General features: G+C 33.9%; 2 protein-coding genes across 5 annotated transcripts; both read left to right on the top strand.

Moving 5' to 3' along the window:
- Positions 1-2,324: 2,324 nt before the first annotated feature.
- On the top strand, positions 2,325-10,102 carry LOC18108059 (AT-hook motif nuclear-localized protein 14). 4 transcript variants are annotated; one of them, XM_006370907.3, is made up of 6 exons: positions 2,330-2,897; positions 5,763-5,815; positions 7,754-7,885; positions 8,933-9,085; positions 9,289-9,580; positions 9,663-10,102. In XM_006370907.3, exons 1-6 carry the CDS (start codon positions 2,483-2,485, stop codon positions 9,713-9,715), a joined length of 1,098 nt encoding a protein of 365 aa, XP_006370969.2. In that variant the 5' UTR covers positions 2,330-2,482; the 3' UTR covers positions 9,716-10,102. The 4 variants fall into 4 exon arrangements, with proteins under 4 accessions (XP_052305669.1, XP_052305670.1, XP_006370969.2 ...); XM_024591702.2 differs by having other exon boundaries at positions 2,331-2,864; XM_052449709.1 differs by having other exon boundaries at positions 2,325-2,897; positions 9,289-10,102.
- A 2,248-nt stretch (positions 10,103-12,350) lies between these two features.
- On the top strand, positions 12,351-16,946 carry LOC112325302 (protein EIN4). Its single transcript, XM_024591467.2, has 2 exons — positions 12,351-15,184; positions 16,153-16,946. The coding sequence occupies exons 1-2, from the start codon at positions 13,433-13,435 to the stop codon at positions 16,690-16,692; spliced, it is 2,292 nt and encodes a 763-aa protein (XP_024447235.1). The 5' UTR covers positions 12,351-13,432; the 3' UTR covers positions 16,693-16,946.

Below are 16,946 nucleotides of genomic sequence, written 5' to 3' on the forward strand. Positions count from 1 at the left end.
GATTGTTGTGTGATCCTTAAGACCGCATTATGCTCTGTGTCAAAAATAGTAACTTCTTTAAGAAGGTTATGTTCTTTCCTTTTGAGCACAGGTCTCCTGGAAAGGTTTGCACCATGGGTCATGCCAACGGTGAGAAAAACAAGTTATTTCGTCCATTAACAAAAAATTAAAATAAAATAATGAATAATGAATCACTTTTTTTTTTTTTTTTGTAAGATTGAAACGATGAATAACTTGCTTGTTGAGTAGACCCGATTAGATTGTTGGTTTATAATTTAAAACAAAATATTTACGTGTAGCTAATATTTTTTTTAGTATAAAAAAACTTTAAAATAAATATAAATTAATTTGATATAACAAGGTTGATTTAATTAATTCAAAATTAATTTGGATAATAGGTAAAATTATAGTTTGACTTAAAAAAATTAAAAATGATGTTTTTTTTTAAATATATATACAGTAATATATTAGATCAATCTAAGTCAATCAAGATTAATCTTTTAAATTTGCGTCCTGGGTTATGAGATCATAATAATCGCAAATAAAACAAATCAAAATAAATTATAAAACTCAATTACCGATCAACCCAATATTGCATGATGAAATTGAAAAACAATATAATTAAAAAAGGGACCTGAAAAAAAGATCTAAATCAATCAGAGTTAACTTTCCAAATTCTCGACCCCGGTTACAAGACAAAGATAATATTATATAAAGTAAATCAAAATAAATTAAAAAGCTCAATTCCGAATTAATCTAATGTTAAAGGATGAAATTGAAAAAAATAAAATAAAAACACAAAAAACAACGCAAGTTAATCCGGGTTAACCCACCAAACTCATGGCTCATGTCATGAGACCGGAATAATCTCATAGAAAGTGAACCAAAAAAATGAATCGAGTCAATCCGGGTTAACCTGTCAAACCCACGACCTAGGTCATGAGACTAAGATAATCTCATAAAAAGCAAATCGAATAAATCATGAAGTTCAATTTTTAATAAACTCATTGTTAAATGATGAAATTAAAGTCTAAAAAAATATACAATAAAATGACTTGAGTCTACTTAGGTTAATTTACAAGTTTATGACCTGAATTATGAGATCGAGATAACTTCATATAAAACAAACTGAAATAAATAACAAAACCTAATTACTAGTTAACTAATATTGAAGATGTTAAAGTATAAAATTAAAAAAAATTAAAGCAAATAAGATTATTCCATTAAATCCATAATACGAGTAATGAGAGTTAAATAAACATATAGAAAGTAAACTGTAACAAGAAATAAAATTTATTTTTAATAAATTAAATATTAAATGATAAAATTTAAATGATAAAAAAATTATTATAATAAATAGTGTTTTCTGAGGTATTTTTTATTAAAAATATCTTTTTTTTTTAATTTTTGTTAATAATAATTAATAGTGAATTTTCAAGATTTTTACAAATTTAATTGCTAAATTTATTCCTCTAGTCTTAGTCTTTCTATCGGAGACAAACTATATGAGTTTTTATTTAATATTTTAAGACTAATTTATATATTAATTAAAATTAAATTTTATTTTTAAATATATATTTCTAAGAAAGTTTATAGTATAGAAGCTATATCCATAATCTTGAAATCTGGACTAGTGAGGCGGGTCGATTTAAGATTCAGCTGATCTGAAACTGGAATCAAATCAGGTTTTTTAAAAAATAAAGGCAATTAAAAACTCAGGTGACCCGGTCAAAAACCCGGTTGCAATCTATTGACTAATTTTTTTTTACCAAAACAATATTATTTTAATTTATAAAAAAAATCAGGGTCGACTCGAGTGACCCGAATCTTGAGCCGGGGCGACCACCGGGCCACATTTAAAAACACTGGATATAACTACCAATACTTATTTAATAAAAGAATTAAAAAAACAAGAGAAAAATAAATATATAATTTTTAAATAGATGAAAAATTTTAGTGGAACGGTATATGAATTTTGTTATTATAAATGTCTATATCTCTCATGTTAAATAAATATTAAAAATTAAAGAAATAAGTATTTAATAAGTAAAAATATTTTTATTTTTTTAACGAAATTATATATAATTTTTTTCTTCTATTTATATTTATAATTGAACTATCAAGTAAATATTAATAATTACTGCTTAAATATTATAAATATTTTAATCAATTAATTTAAAATATTTTAATATTTTAATATAAAAGAGTTAATATAGTATAATTGGTTTATCTAGATATGCTAAGAAAACAAAGATATGCATCATCATAAAATCCAAGCCAATCAAGTAAGTAATCCATCGGCTATAAATCACTCTCTCTCCCCCCCAAAAAATCAAGAAATCTGAAAATTCCTTTTTCTCTCACTCCTTAAATAAAAACCCTAAAATACTCTCGAATCCAAATAAAAAAAAAATCAATTCCTTCAAAATCAATTTTTTTTTAAAAAATCTCTCTCTCTAAAAAAAAGAAAAAAGAAAAAAAAATGGAACTCAACGACCCACGCCAGCAGCAGCATCACCACTTCACCTCTTACTTCTCCTCCACTCCCACCACCACCAACACCCCATCACCCCCCAATGGCCTCCTGCCACCTCATCACCCCACAGACTCAACCACCCCTACCGGGTCCCACTTGCTCTACCCTCATTCAATGGGACCCTCAACCACGGCTACAGTGACAGGAGGAGGAGCACCAGTGGAGGCAACATCAGCAAAGAGAAAGAGAGGGAGGCCCAGAAAGTATGGGACTCCTGAGCTGGCTTTGGCTGCCAAGAAAACGGCTACATCTGCTTCTGTTGCTGCGTCCAGAGAAAGGAAGGAACAACACCAAGCTGGTTCTTCTTCCACTACCTCCTCTTTTTCAGGTTCTTCTTCCAAGAAATCTCAACATGTTCTTGGTAAAGGATTTTTAACCCTTTTATGGTTTGTTTGCGAATTGTTGAATCTTAAAATGTGGTTTAACTCCTTGAAGGGTTTTGTCTTTAGTGGTGTAAATTGTTGAATTTGTTAGCTGTTTTTTTTGGTGTTCGTGGTTGTGAAATGACGTGTATTTGGTTGAAAGGTTTGGCCTTTGAAGGTGTAAATGTCAAATTTTCCAATTAGTTGAAGTTTTGCATGTTGTATGATACTTGCATGTATTTGTTTAACATTTTACCGTGACAAGATGTGCAATTTTTCATTTATATGGTTTTTGGTTTTCTGGTGGCTTTGTTTGTGAGATGTTTTTTGGTCTTTGGTTGTGAAAATGTGATTTTTTCTCTCTCACTAAATCTTTCAGTGGTTGAATGTGAAATTCATCGATTCTTTTTTGTTCTTTGGGTGGTTTTGTTTCTGAGATGTTGTTTAATTGCCTAAAAGGTTTCATCTTTGATGGTTTAAATTGAAAATTTTGAGTTAGTTGGAATTTTCAATTGTGTACGAGGCATTGCATGAGTCTGTCTTAAGTTTTTTTTTTTTTTTTTTTTTTCCGGAAATCTTAAAAATTGACAATGGGTGGGTGTGACTCCAAATATCTTTATTTTTTATTTTTTATGGTTTGATGTGGAGTGTAGCGAATTAACTAATTCCACAATGTAATTCCTTGAACAGCTGCTCAAGTATTATAGAGCGATTGCTTAAATTGCTGCTTCATTTGAAGATATATATATTATGATGGTTTCTAGCAACTCTTCTTAGTGGGAGGTTATTGCACATTATCTCTTAGTGACATCTTGTCTTTTGATATGTTGAATTTGTATTTCTTGAATCAATGAAGGTTTACATTTTGTTCTTGTGAGTACTTACATTGCATAATCCATCTTTTTTTCATTGGTTTCTGTATTCTCCGATGCTTATTTTTTTCGTTGGGTCATATTCATTGGTTTCTGTATTATCAAACAAGTCGACTATTCTTTGTTCTAGATTTTCATGTTATGATTCTTGAAATTCTTTATTTACATTAGTTTCTGATTTATTCTAGTATTAGACATTTATATGAGTTATCATTTGATGGGAAAATTGAGCTAACAGTATTTAATTGTGCTTATCCTACCACAAGGGGTTTTCTCTGAACATCCTTTAGCAATAAAGCATATCATATTAGGTATAGTAGAATAGTGCAAGAGGTGCTGGTTGATCAATATTGCTGATATTAAGATTTCTTAATTTGTATTAGTATATAATTGAAAGGAATCAGAAAGCAGCTACTGTATTAATATTGTTGGGCTTGCCATTGTAGATGTTCAATGGTTGTAGCTGTCTTTATGGGCCCTTGCAATCCTCGTAGCTCAAGTACTAGTCTGTTGACCCTGTTGGGGTCATATAATTTGTCATGGAGGCTGCGATTATTTTTACTTTGCAATGTGTATGTTCATTTTGGTTTGTGGATTCATCATCAAGTATTTTGATTATTTGATCCAAAGAATGGAAAAGAAATCTAGGCAATATTTTGCATATAAGGTTTTTTAATGAGGCTTCATTTTCATCAACCCCAGTTCTTTTCTGTCGCATTCTCTTTCCTCCAAACAATTCATTGGTGGCCCCATTAACTGCATGCCTCTTTGATATGTTTACATGATCTTGTCTTTCTGCTACGCCAAGCATTCCTTGTTCTTTATATTGTTTTGCTAGTTCTAAATGCTATAAAAACCATATCATTCTTAACTCCCATCTCAGTTTCGAGCTTGATCATTCTGCCAGTCTTGTGCTTGTTGGATGATCTGTTTCTCTGTGAATATTAGGCCTTATGACCACTCTTGTTCTCCACAAAATTTCACTATCAAATATTGCAGATTACACCCACTAATTAAACACTGCACAAATACCTCACTACCCAAAACCCAAAATTATACCCAAGAAAATCACTCAATGAAAAATACGCACTAATTCTTTTGGCTAAAGGTTTTGGCTACTGCACTACTTTTGGTTGCCACCACACATCATCGATATTGGAGGCACACACAATGTAGTCACTACACATGCTATTTATACAAGCAACAAGGTCCTTCATTAGGAAAACTTCTTCAAGTCGAACTTCAACAGTAAAGTCCTTTTCCTAAACATGATGTGTCCACATGCAATTACCAATCTAACCGAAACCAACTCACCAATTTAAGCAGCAGCTCAACGTAGCTGATACTCAGCAAGATTGGGTCGCTTTAGTTTTTAAATTTATAGTTTGTTAGTATGCTGTGCCCATAGAGTGGAGGCTGACTTATCCTCCTTTTTGTGATTGTACTTCTCTTTCACTATTAATGCATTTTCTTTTCTTTAAAAAACTATAGTTTGCATTTGATAATGTGTAGAGAAAGTTTTTTGATGTGATTGAATTTGTCTGACTTGCATTTGAGAAATGCGTGCAATTTTTAGGTGGTTACTGTATGTGCTACTAGGAAATTGTTTCAGAGTATAATTGATTGGGAGTCTTTTCTAGTCAAATAAGAAGAGATTATTGAATTTATTACCCTCAAATATGATCCCAATTTGCTCATTGGAATTGGGAATACCTTCTTCAATTAGTTTTGGAGTTGCTACTGACACTCATTCCCTATAATGTCATTTGTTGGTTAAGAACTTTGTATGTTATGAGACTGATATTTGTTGTTCTGTTTTTGAGACCGTCCATACATGAATGTCATTTCATTACACCATCTTTTTGTAAATGGTAAACTTGCATTCCTTCTGAGCTATTTCTTTACTCAAATTATATTAATTATCACTGTTCTCGTTGATTTTATTACACAGCTTAAACACTTGTCCATCTTGCTTTTTATTCTTTATTGCAGGCACTGCTGGGCATGGTTTTACACCACATGTTATTACTGTAGCTGCGGGTGAGGTATGGAAACTCCCGAGACTTGGATTACAGTACTGTTATCAGTGATGAGTTGGTAGCCTATAAATGCATTTATCTGGTTATTATCTTTCACATGCTAAGAAAGCATATAGAAAAATCTTTGTTAATGAAAATTTCCTTAGCTCTGTCTACTATTTGTTTGTTTTTAATTTTGTGTATGATACATATTCAAGCACTGTGTTGCTTTGATGGAATTGCTCTTTTAGTGACTGGCTAAAAGGGTGGAAAACCATCATCAACCCGCTCATGTCTTTTAAAAACATGGATTCATTTACTTCCTGAATTTTTTATTTTTATTTTTCAATTTCATGGGAAGCATAATTTATCCGTGATTAGCCTGGTTTTATGAACATCTAATTTTAAACTTTTGATGTAAAACTGAAATATATACTTAGCTGTGACATGGAGGGATGTTTTCCTTTGCTTTCGTGTAATCTTGCTGCTCAGTTTTGGTATGCATATGCAGAAATTGTTAACTTTTTCATGTTTTCTTTGCTGGGAGATAGCTAATGTTCTTGGTGACTTCGCTCAATGTTCTAGACACATGGTGTTTTTAATTGTTAAAGAACATGTAATTGTATGGTTGGTTTATGTTTGCAAATACTTGAGGAGATCTGTTTAGAACATGGTTCAGTTCCTTAAACTGTGGATGATTATGACGTCAATATTTAACCATGTTCTAGGCACATGGTGTTTTTAATTGTTAAAGAACATGTAATTGTATGGTCGGTTTATGTTTGCAAATACTTGAGGAGATCTGTTTAGAACATGGTTCAGTTCCTTTAGCTGTGGATGATTATGACGTCAATATTTAAGGGAGTTTTGAGATTTTGAGTGATGTACTGTGTGCTGGACTATTATCAGAGATGCATGTGTGGAAGGTTACTGATCGCATCCTAAAACAAATATTTATGCTGGCCACTACCAGATATGTGATAAACGAGAAGTGGATTAAATTTTTATAGTCTTTTAGCTTATGGTTTACCTTTTGTTGTTGTGGAAAAAAAAAGTGAGAAAGTGTTCATTGACATGCATAATGAAGTTTTAAATATGAAAGTGAAAAAAATAAAAAAGACTAATCTAAAATTCTTCATTGGCCAAGTTCTTATGCACAATACTAGTGGTTTCCATACAGGAAAGGAAAAATAATTGGAAGTCAAAGAATAGAGTATTTATCTGATAATGTAGACTCTTTTGATTGTGATGGCAGATTGAATGTTAAAAGTTTGCCTTTTGGGCTGTTAAAATTTCCCAGGTTCCTTTTGCCAGGTGTTGCAATATTTCTTTATCATAGTCATTGACTGTTGGTTCCTTTTTTACCCTTTTTTAAAAAACTTCGGCTACATTCCATTCCTGTTCCTTTTGAGATGATAAAGTTTTCTAATGAATTTCTTCATGTAGATGTCCAGATATTAGTCAGTCAAGGTAAGAAACTGCATGTGTTTTTCATTTTTGATCACTGGTTTATCTTGGTTCCTTCTGTGATTTTTCCAAGTGTCTAGAAAATCTATGATTATTTACTTGTTATTTTAAATGTTTAACAAGGTGATTGGATCTTTGTGGTATGTCATTTGCACATACATGCTGGAAAGCTACTCCTTTAAATGTCATGCACAGGTGATAGTGTGAATATTTCTGTTCCTAAACTGTCAGTTAAGAGTTCCCTTCATTCTTGGTCTTTATTCTGATGAACAACATTATGTGGTTCAGTTGTATACTCAAGGGTCATGGGGGCATTCAAGCGTAAGGATTTGGGATGTGATTGGGGCGGGATAGATCACGATTAATGTAGTTTTGAAGTCTTTTCATGTATCTATTCAGAATTAGTTGCTGCAACAAGAGGGTTGTTGGGATGCCAATAGCGGTTTTTGTAGATACATGAAACTCTGTTTATTCCTCAGTAAAATAAATTCCTTACAGGATGTTGGCCAGAAAATCATTCAATTCCTGCAACAAAGCACGCGTGAAATGTGTATTCTATCTGCATCTGGTTCAGTCATGAATGTATCTCTTCGCCAACCAGCAACTTCAGGAGGCAACATTTCATATGAGGTAATTGTTTATGAGCATGTAACTTTTTTGAATTCCAGAACTCTGTTCTCTTTTCCTTGAATTTTCGGATGGACATCATATTGTAAAATGAGAGGAAAATAATGATGATTAAAAGATTCAAAACTTACTCTCTTTTGTTAAGCATGCCAACTTTCATGCTTTGAGAAGCATGCCGACTTATGCTTCTTTGATATGGCCTCCGGATATCTTTTTCAATATCATGATTCTGTATTTGACTGGAAGAAGGGTACTTCTGAAAGACGACATAAAGAACAAAATCTAAGAAGGGAACAAAAAAGTTGTTTCCTTCAAGGCTATATGATAAGAAAGAACGACATTACAACTGCAAAGTAGCAGCCTCATAATGGTCCAAGTGCCCCACTGGTTTTGAGAAATGACTTCTGGTTAGTGGTGTTATAGTGTCAAACTTTCAACTGCTGCACTTAGGAAAATAAGACTCATCTCCTGGGTGGTTGGGCAGGCTGGAAAGGATGTGTCAATAGTATGGGGTTTGGCATAGAGTATTTTTTGAAAATTCAAGGCCAGACATGTAAAGGAACCTATACTTAGGTGGTCTGGTTCTACTACTACACAAATCTGAATGTCAGGGAAATATGAAAGATAACTGAGAGCACCATTTTTAGTACATTTCCATGATATCACGGTTTGTTCTTGTTGCCTGAACAGACTAGTTGATATAGTATATCTTGACTGCCCTGTGGATGATACAGACAGCAGTATCTTTGAGAAAATTCCACATCTCACTTAATGTATTTCTTGAAAATCAAATGGTATACTGTGTTGCTTTCTAGCTTCTGAGAACTGGAAGCATTTGTATTATTTTCATGTGTGCCCAAAGAATTCTCTGATAGTGTCTGGGTTAAATATTAGCTTGCTATTTGCTTAAACAATTGATACTACATCTGATAAAATTTTATATTCTGAGAAATAGCTTGACAATTTGAATTGCTAGCTAAAGTTGTAAAAATGATATTCTGAGGTGATCAGAAATTAATTCTTCATTCCTGCGTGCTCTTTTAACATCAGGGCCGATTTGAGATCATTTCTCTGTCTGGATCTTATATACGTACTGACATGGGGGGAAGAGCAGGTGGCCTCAGTGTATGCCTTTCTGATTCAAATGGCCAGATCATTGGAGGAGGAGTTGGTGGACCTCTAAAGGCTGCTGGCCCTGTGCAGGTATTGATTAAAATATACAATTTCTCTAAAATATGTGATGTATGAAGTAGGGAGCAAACTATGGCCGAGGACCACCCTTTTCATTTGAAAGCACATACATGCATGTAAAAGAGGGTCCAGATCGTAGAAATCCTGTTCCACATTTAAAATGTTTTCGTGAATATGTCCTTAATATTTATGATTTATTAGTTGTTTGTGCACAGGTCATTGTCGGTACTTTTGTGCTTGACAACAAGAAGGATGGTAGTGGAAAAGGTGATGCATCTGGCAGCAAGCTTCCATCACCAGTTAAGGCATCAGTACCAAGTTTTGGCTTCCGCTTACCAGTTGAATCTCCTGTGAGGAATCCAGCGAGGGGAAATGATGACCTTCTTACCGTAGGTGGAGGCAATCCATTTACAATGCAACCTTCCACTATGCATTTATTATCTGCAAGAACCATGGATTGGAGGAGCAGTCCAGATGTCAGAACAACTGCAGGTTATGATTTTACAGGTAAATATATAAGACTCCCCCCCCCTCTGTCCTCTCCCGCTCATGGACTCACCAACTGACATGGGTTGTTTTCATTTTTCAGGAAGAACAGGTCATGGAGGATCCCAATCTCCTGTAAACGGTGACTATGATTGACTTCCAGATTACAGATTGGTTGACTTTTGAAGCACTGTTTTGTCGTCTATCTTCAATCCCAGGTACATTGACCAGAGAAAATGCATGCACAACCTTTTGCAACCTTCGTGGAGTGCCGGATGGTATTCTGTACAGTTTAGCCACACTCTCTATACTCCTTGCTAGCTCGTGGTCCAAAATTAGAAGTGTTAGCCTTAGTTTTATGCTCATGCACTCAGTTGCAACTCTTTTTTTTTTTTTTATATATATATCTTTTCTTTTCCTTTTTTGTTCGCATACTGGAGTTACTGGCTGATTCCTGTTAACATTGAATTAAGATTCAACTGAGAACCTGGCATCAAATGACAAAAGTTCCGCCAACTGAGATAATTATACTCGTTCTGGATTTATGCCGGTGTCCTCACGGGATAACACAATGTGTTATTCTGAAAACCTACCTGTCTTCTGCATCTTTTGGCATATAATTCATATCTTTTGTGGGTAGATTCCCTTGCTAACTCCAAGCATGTGTAAGATAGAATTCTGTTTCTTTTCAACAAGTGGAGGTACAATCTGCAACTTGCAATGTTTTGCCTAGTCAAATAGATGGAGACAGTAGCCGCTGACTGATATTTTTAACTTGAAAATATATTAAAAATTTTATTTTTAATATTAGAATATTAAAATTATAAAAAAAAAATGTTAATTTACTATTTTAGCATAGTCGAGGGTGAATACATGAGAAGTCTCTGGTCCCAGTTGGAAGGACTTGTGCTGGCTTTAGCAAGAATACTGGGGAAACCTAATTGTATATTGAAGCCCACATCTCCTTTCTTGTTACAATACTATATATTATACTTAATATGTCTTCGCTCCTTTGGACACAATTCATGGTTATCTTTTCTTACAAGTTATTAAGATTGTCTCCGTGAGTTAATACAATAATTATACTTAAATAAACCCTTTGAATAATGACTACAAACATTTTAAACAAAATTACTACAATGAGGTGATCTTACTTGAATATTGATTCTAGACTGTGTTTTGGTACTTAGATATAGATTTTTTTTATTTGAAAATATATTAAAATGATTTTTTTTATATCATTATTAAAAAATATATTGATTTGATACTTTTTTCAAGCTGAATATATTTTTAAAATGTATCTAAATGCAATTCTAAATATAAAAAGAAGGGGCAATAAAATTAGATTAAAAGAATTTATTTGCGAAACGATTTTTTTTTTTTAAAAAAGGCAACATAAGTTTTTTTTTATTTTGGGATGTTGTTTGTACTCTATTTTCATTACGGTCTATAAATATAAATTTATTTAACTACTAAAAAAACAAAAATAATTTCGTTATAAAACAATTTAAATTAAAATAAATAACTCATACAAAAATTAAAAAAAATAGAAGAAGGAAAAAACCTAGCTTATCTAATTAAAAATTTAAGTTAGTCCACTTATAAGTTTGAAACTTCACTTTTGAATTTTTATTTATAAGGAAAATTAGTTAAAAAAACATTTTTTTGATTTTTTTTTTTTTAAAAAAATTAAAGTATCAACTTTCTCATCCCGTGACACGATAGAGTCACGTTAGTGACAAAATTAATTAATTAGTTTAATCGAATCTAACAATAGTAGTATAATCAAAACTTATTAAATACACCAAATCAGTGCTTAGTGGCCCCCTTTTCTACCTGTAGTCAGCACGTGCTACACGTGACAGGTGCTTACAAATTCTGGTTCGCGAAGCAGAGTAGCAATCCCCCTAGCCTTAAAAAAGAGCCACACTTTATAACCGTCGTGGACTCGTAAGTTGAAACGGTTAAAATCACCACGTAAGCAGCTGCCTTCGTACGCGCGCAGAACCTTGAGATCTTCGCCAGTTCATTGCCTCATCCGACGGTGAGCATGTGTGGAAAATTCCACATCATTGATCTACCAATAAATTGTTTCATTTCATTTAATTTATTTGTTAATTCAAATTAATATTCACCAATTATCAAGTTAGTAAACCCAGTCCTCTCCATCACCCACCTGGATTCCTGATGGAGGAGGTTAATTTAGATAAATCCAGATCAACGTTATTTTTGTATTTAAATTTTTTTTAAAACGATATAGTTTTAATATTTTTTTATAAAAAAAATCAAATTAAATTTTAACTAAATCATAAATTAATTCAAATATATTATATCAAGTAAATGAGATAGTGGGTTACTTAATTTAATTTATGTGTAACACTGAAAATATATTAAAATAATTTATTTTTATTTTTAATATTATTATTATAAAAAAATTAAAAAATAAATTTAATAATTCTTTTAAAAAATATACTTTTAAAAAACAGTGAAAGCTATCAAGCATATTCTTATTATGTTAATAGTTTTGTGATTATAATTTAAAAAGATAATCTTAAATGTAGTTTTAAAAAAATATATATTTGGTCAAATAAGATAGATTTTTACATGTAAAATAAATAAAATTATAAATAAAAAATAGATTATTTTAGTTTTGATAAAATTAAAATTTAAATAAAAAAATATTTAATTAATTAAACTATTTTTTCTAAGACTAAAGTTACCACACGTATGATATTATAAACAAAAACAAGCAAACCAATTCAAAGAAATCCTAGCTAATTATAAGAAAATGGAGCAAATGCCAAAACTTTCTTGATGAGCAAAAAGGTTCAATAAAGGAAGGGAAGAATAGAAAACCATATTCTTGATGGGGTGATGGGACAGAGAGAGAGAGAGAAGAAGAAGAGGGTGTCTAGGTTCTCTTCACATTCAGTATGTGTGGAGAAGTGAGGACCCCACTTCTTAAACCCTATTCTGTGTTTTCTTTCACTGTTTCTTTCTCCCATCACATCTCAAGTTCACGACACCAGATTCTCTCTTTAAACTTTATTAGAGAGGGCAGAGGTGATTTAGGCTAAGCTAGGAAGAAAAAAGAGAAAAGAAAAGCGGAAAGATCTTTTGTTGAAGAGGTATATAAATCTTTCTTCTTTGCGAGAGTGATTGATAGCTCATAGAGCAACAATTCCACTTTTACTAGGCAAGAGAGGAAAACCCCCTTCCCCCCTTCTTTTCTTTTTTTAGAGCGAGCAAGTTGATGCATCTTGACTTGGGTTTTATTCAAAATATAGCAAAAAGTAATTGGTTTTGGCTTGGATAGGTGGTTTTGACTCAGGAGAGGCAAAAGGTGTGTTCTTTCTAGCTTCTTTTATTTGGTCCACTCTTCATTTCTGATTTCTCATTTTGTTTTCCAAAATGATAGATAGCTACTTGTTTTCAGTTTAGAATTTTGGTTTTTTTTCTTCTTCTTGTATGGCTATCAAAATAATAAGATGAGCAGTGGTGGGGAAACGTGTCAAAGATTACTGGTTGTGGAAAGAAAATCACAGTGGTCTATTTTTTTTTATGGGTCTGGAAGATCTTGAAATTTGGTTGATGGTGTTGTGTTGTTGATTTTTAGTGTAAAATTCAAGTTGGTATTTTAGATCTTGGAGTGTTAGACATGGCTTTGTTATAATTGGTGAGCTTGTGTGTGTCTGTGTTTGTGTGTTTGAAGAGTTCAGACCAGGGAATGCATATTCATACTTGGGGTTCTAGAGCATAGTTCAAGCAGTTGTCTTTCATATTTTGTTTTTTGGATTCTGATATACTAGGGATTTGTAAGATTTAGGAACGTGTGACAAGAATGCATTAGGCAAGTGTTCACTTGGGTGCGCAATGTTAAGAGCATTAGCTTCTAGATTCTTGCTGATTTCATATCTAGCGATCTTGGTCACTGCAAGTGACAATGACTTTGCGAATTGTAATTGCGATGATGAGGGTTTTTGGAGCATACACAACATTATGGAAGCTCAGAGAGTGAGTGATGTTTTTATTGCAATAGCGTATTTTTCGATTCCAATCGAGCTTCTTTGGTTTATTAGCTGCTCCAACTTTCCTTTCAAATGGGTCCTTCTTCAGTTTATAGCATTCATAGTCCTTTGTGGACTGACACATTTGATCAATGCATGGACTTATTATGGACCACACTCATTCCAGCTGATACTGTCCCTCACCATTGCCAAATTCCTCACGGCCTTGGTCTCTTGTGCAACCGCCATAACCCTCTTAACTCTGATTCCTCTTCTTCTCAAATGGAAGGTGAGGGAGCTTTTCTTAAAGCAAAATGTGTTGGAATTAGACCAAGAGGTGGGGATGATGAAGAAGCAAAAGGAAGCTAGTTGGCATGTTAGGATGCTAACGCAAGAAATCAGGAAGTCACTTGATAAGCATACAATATTGTATACCACTCTGGTTGAGCTTTCTCAGACTTTAGATTTGCATAATTGTGCTGTATGGATGCCTAATGAGAATAGAACGGAGTTCCATCTCACCCATGAGTTGAAGGGCAATTCTAAAATTTATCGCCGTTCTATCCCGGTAAATGATCCAGATGTGTTAGAAATACAAGGTAGCAAGGGGGTCAAGGTTTTGAGGCCTGATTCAGCTCTTGGTGCTTCAAGTGGTAGAGAGTTGGAGGAGTCAGGTGCTGTGGCAGCAATCCGGATGCCAATGCTACAGGTTTCAAATTTCAAAGGGGGGACACCTGAATTAGTGGATACTTGTTATGCTATACTGGTTTTGGTTCTTCCAAGCATGAGTTGTAGAGGCTGGAGCCCTGAGGAATTGGAAATAGTGGAAGTAGTTGCTGATCAAGTAGCTGTGGCTTTGTCTCATGCGGCAGTTCTTGAAGAATCAAAAGTCATGAGAGAGAAACTGAGTGAGCAAAATCGTGCACTGCAACAGGCAAGGAATAATGCAATGATGGCAAGCCAGGCAAGGAATTCCTTTCAAAAAGTGATGAGCCATGGGATGAGGAGACCAATGCACTCAATCCTGGGATTGCTCTCTATGTTCCAAAATGATAATATGGGCTTTGAGCAAAGGATTGTTATTGACACATTGGTGAAAACCAGCAATGTGCTTTCAACTTTGATTAATGATGTGATGGATATTTCAGCAGAAGATAACACCGGAAGGTTCCCTTTAGGGATGAGGCCCTTTCGTCTACGCTCCATGATCAAAGAAGCTTGTTGCCTTGCTAAGTGCTTGTGTGTGTATAAAGGTTTTGATTTTGAACTTGATGTTCAAAGTTCTTTGCCTGATCTAGTGATAGGAGATGAAAGAAGGGCCTTTCAAGTTATTTTACACATGGTTGGATATCTTTTAAATATCTATGATGGAGGGGGGAATGTCATATTTCGAGTTTTTTCAGAGAGTGATAGCGAGGGCAAGACAGATAGAATGTTGGGGATGTGGAAATCAAATGCTCCTGATGAGTTTGTATGTATAAAGTTTGACATGGAGATCAGAGAAGGAAGTTCTCTATCAGATGGAGCTAGCTCAACCACAAATTCTTCTGGTAGGAGGCAAAACAGTGCTGAAGCTAAGGAGGGTCTGGGCTTCATCATGTGCAAAAGGCTTGTACAGGTGAGGCATCAAATATTATTTTTATCTACGTGGACTACACATGCCAGTAGTTGATAATTATTGCTGCATTATTGTGCAATAGAGGCAATGGCAGCAGACACCCTGTGAGGTGAAATGATGCCATTTTATGCACCTAAATCTAGAGATGAAAATGCATTGCACAGAGAGAATTGCTAGTAAAATTTATGGAAGAAAACTTTCTTTTCTAAGTTTACAGCTTCTTGTAAATGCATCTGATGAGATTTGAGGCATTCTCCCCTTGCAGAATGTTTCAATATGGCCTTGTTCCATGGGCAATCTCTCTTAGCTAGTTCCATTTCTGGAAATTATAACTCACTTCCGCTTCCAAATAACCTCACTAAATATTGCCCAACTTAGATCTCGTTTGGCATGACTTTTGCAAATTATTTAAGTTTTCTTTTTTTACTCAAAGAAAAACCATATGTTTGGTTTGAAATAACTTTCTTGAATCAAAAACTTATTTCTACAATCAAGTTAAAAGATGAAATTTCTAACTTGTAACCTATTGATTCTAACTTGTACCATCTCCGTTCTTAAAAGAAATTGTTCTCAGCCAATGCCTCCCAAAGATATGTCCAACTTAAATTATTTTTGTCAGAAGTCATTCATGACAATTAACTTTAGAATCATGACTCGAAGTCAAAAATGATTCTCTATAAGTCATACCAAATGGACTCTTCATCCATATCTCATTTGTTTTTCAGTTGGTGCCACCTCCATATAGGACTCAAAAGCTTTTTTTTTTTTTTTTTGGGGGGGGGGGGTGGGGGGGTTAGGTTATAAATGATTTGGTGCCATATCATGCCTTTGTTTGTGCTGTGGCTTTTATGAAAGCATACTTGAAATAAAGAGCTTTGTTTTCTTTTTCCAATTTATCTTCCTGTAGCAGATTTAAGATGCATGAACTATACTATATGAAACAATATTAAGAAGAAGTGTATGTGCAGATGATGCAAGGTAATATCTGGATATCTTTGAACCCTCTGGGTTTTGCACAGAGCATGACTCTGGTTCTTCGGTTTCAAATCCGACCATCTTATGGAAGAGCCACATTTGCCTCTGGACTTTCCTCAGAACAACCAAGTTCCATTCCTCAGTTCAGAGGCCTTCGAGTTATACTTGCTGATGATGATGCTTTAAACCGAACCGTTACCAAGAAGTTGCTTGAGAAGTTAGGTTGTGAAGTGACTGCTGTTTCATCCGGGTTTGAATGCCTTAGTGCTCTTAGCTCTGCTGAAAATTCTTTCAGACTAGTTGTTTTAGATATTCAAATGCCAGAAATGGATGGGTTCGAAGTGGCAACGCGAATCCGGAAGATCCGAAGTCGTAGTTGGCCATTGATTATAGCTGTGACTTCCAGTGCTGAGGATAATGTTTGGGAGAGATGCCTGCAGATGGGAATGAATGGAATGATCCGAAAACCTGTTCTCTTACAAGGGATGGCAGATGAGCTTCAAAGAGTTCTTCAGCGGCCCGGCGAGGGATGACCGGACATTGTTTTATAGAGCAATCTTTCAAGGGTCATCACTGCTCTTAAATCAAACAAATCCAGCATGGAGATGTTTAACTTTTAGCGTTATACTTCATGGTATACAAAGTGTAAACTTTTACCTCTCTCTAACGCTAGAATTTCATAGAATGGATAATGACTCATGAGAAACAGCAATTTTTATATAACAGCAAAAGGAACCTGAAAAATTATTCAGAGAAGTGAAATAATACAGAGACTAAATCTTCCAGA

This window comes from Populus trichocarpa, chromosome 19 (assembly GCF_000002775.5).
Source record: "Populus trichocarpa isolate Nisqually-1 chromosome 19, P.trichocarpa_v4.1, whole genome shotgun sequence".
NCBI classification, from domain to species: Eukaryota; Viridiplantae; Streptophyta; class Magnoliopsida; order Malpighiales; family Salicaceae; genus Populus; species Populus trichocarpa.

Excerpts from the sequence above, each read along its gene's own strand:
- LOC18108059 (XM_052449709.1), top strand. The coding sequence starts at position 2,483 with ATGGAACTCAACGACCCACGCCAGCAGCAGCATCACCACTTCACCTCT. Across the intron at positions 7,886-8,932 it reads GAGGCAACATTTCATATGAG|GGCCGATTTGAGATCATTTC; the intron begins GTAATTGTTTAT and ends TTTTAACATCAG. Across the intron at positions 9,086-9,288 it reads AGGCTGCTGGCCCTGTGCAG|GTCATTGTCGGTACTTTTGT; the intron begins GTATTGATTAAA and ends GTTTGTGCACAG.
- LOC112325302 (XM_024591467.2), top strand. The coding sequence starts at position 13,433 with ATGTTAAGAGCATTAGCTTCTAGATTCTTGCTGATTTCATATCTAGCG. Across the intron at positions 15,185-16,152 it reads TGTGCAAAAGGCTTGTACAG|ATGATGCAAGGTAATATCTG; the intron begins GTGAGGCATCAA and ends GTGTATGTGCAG.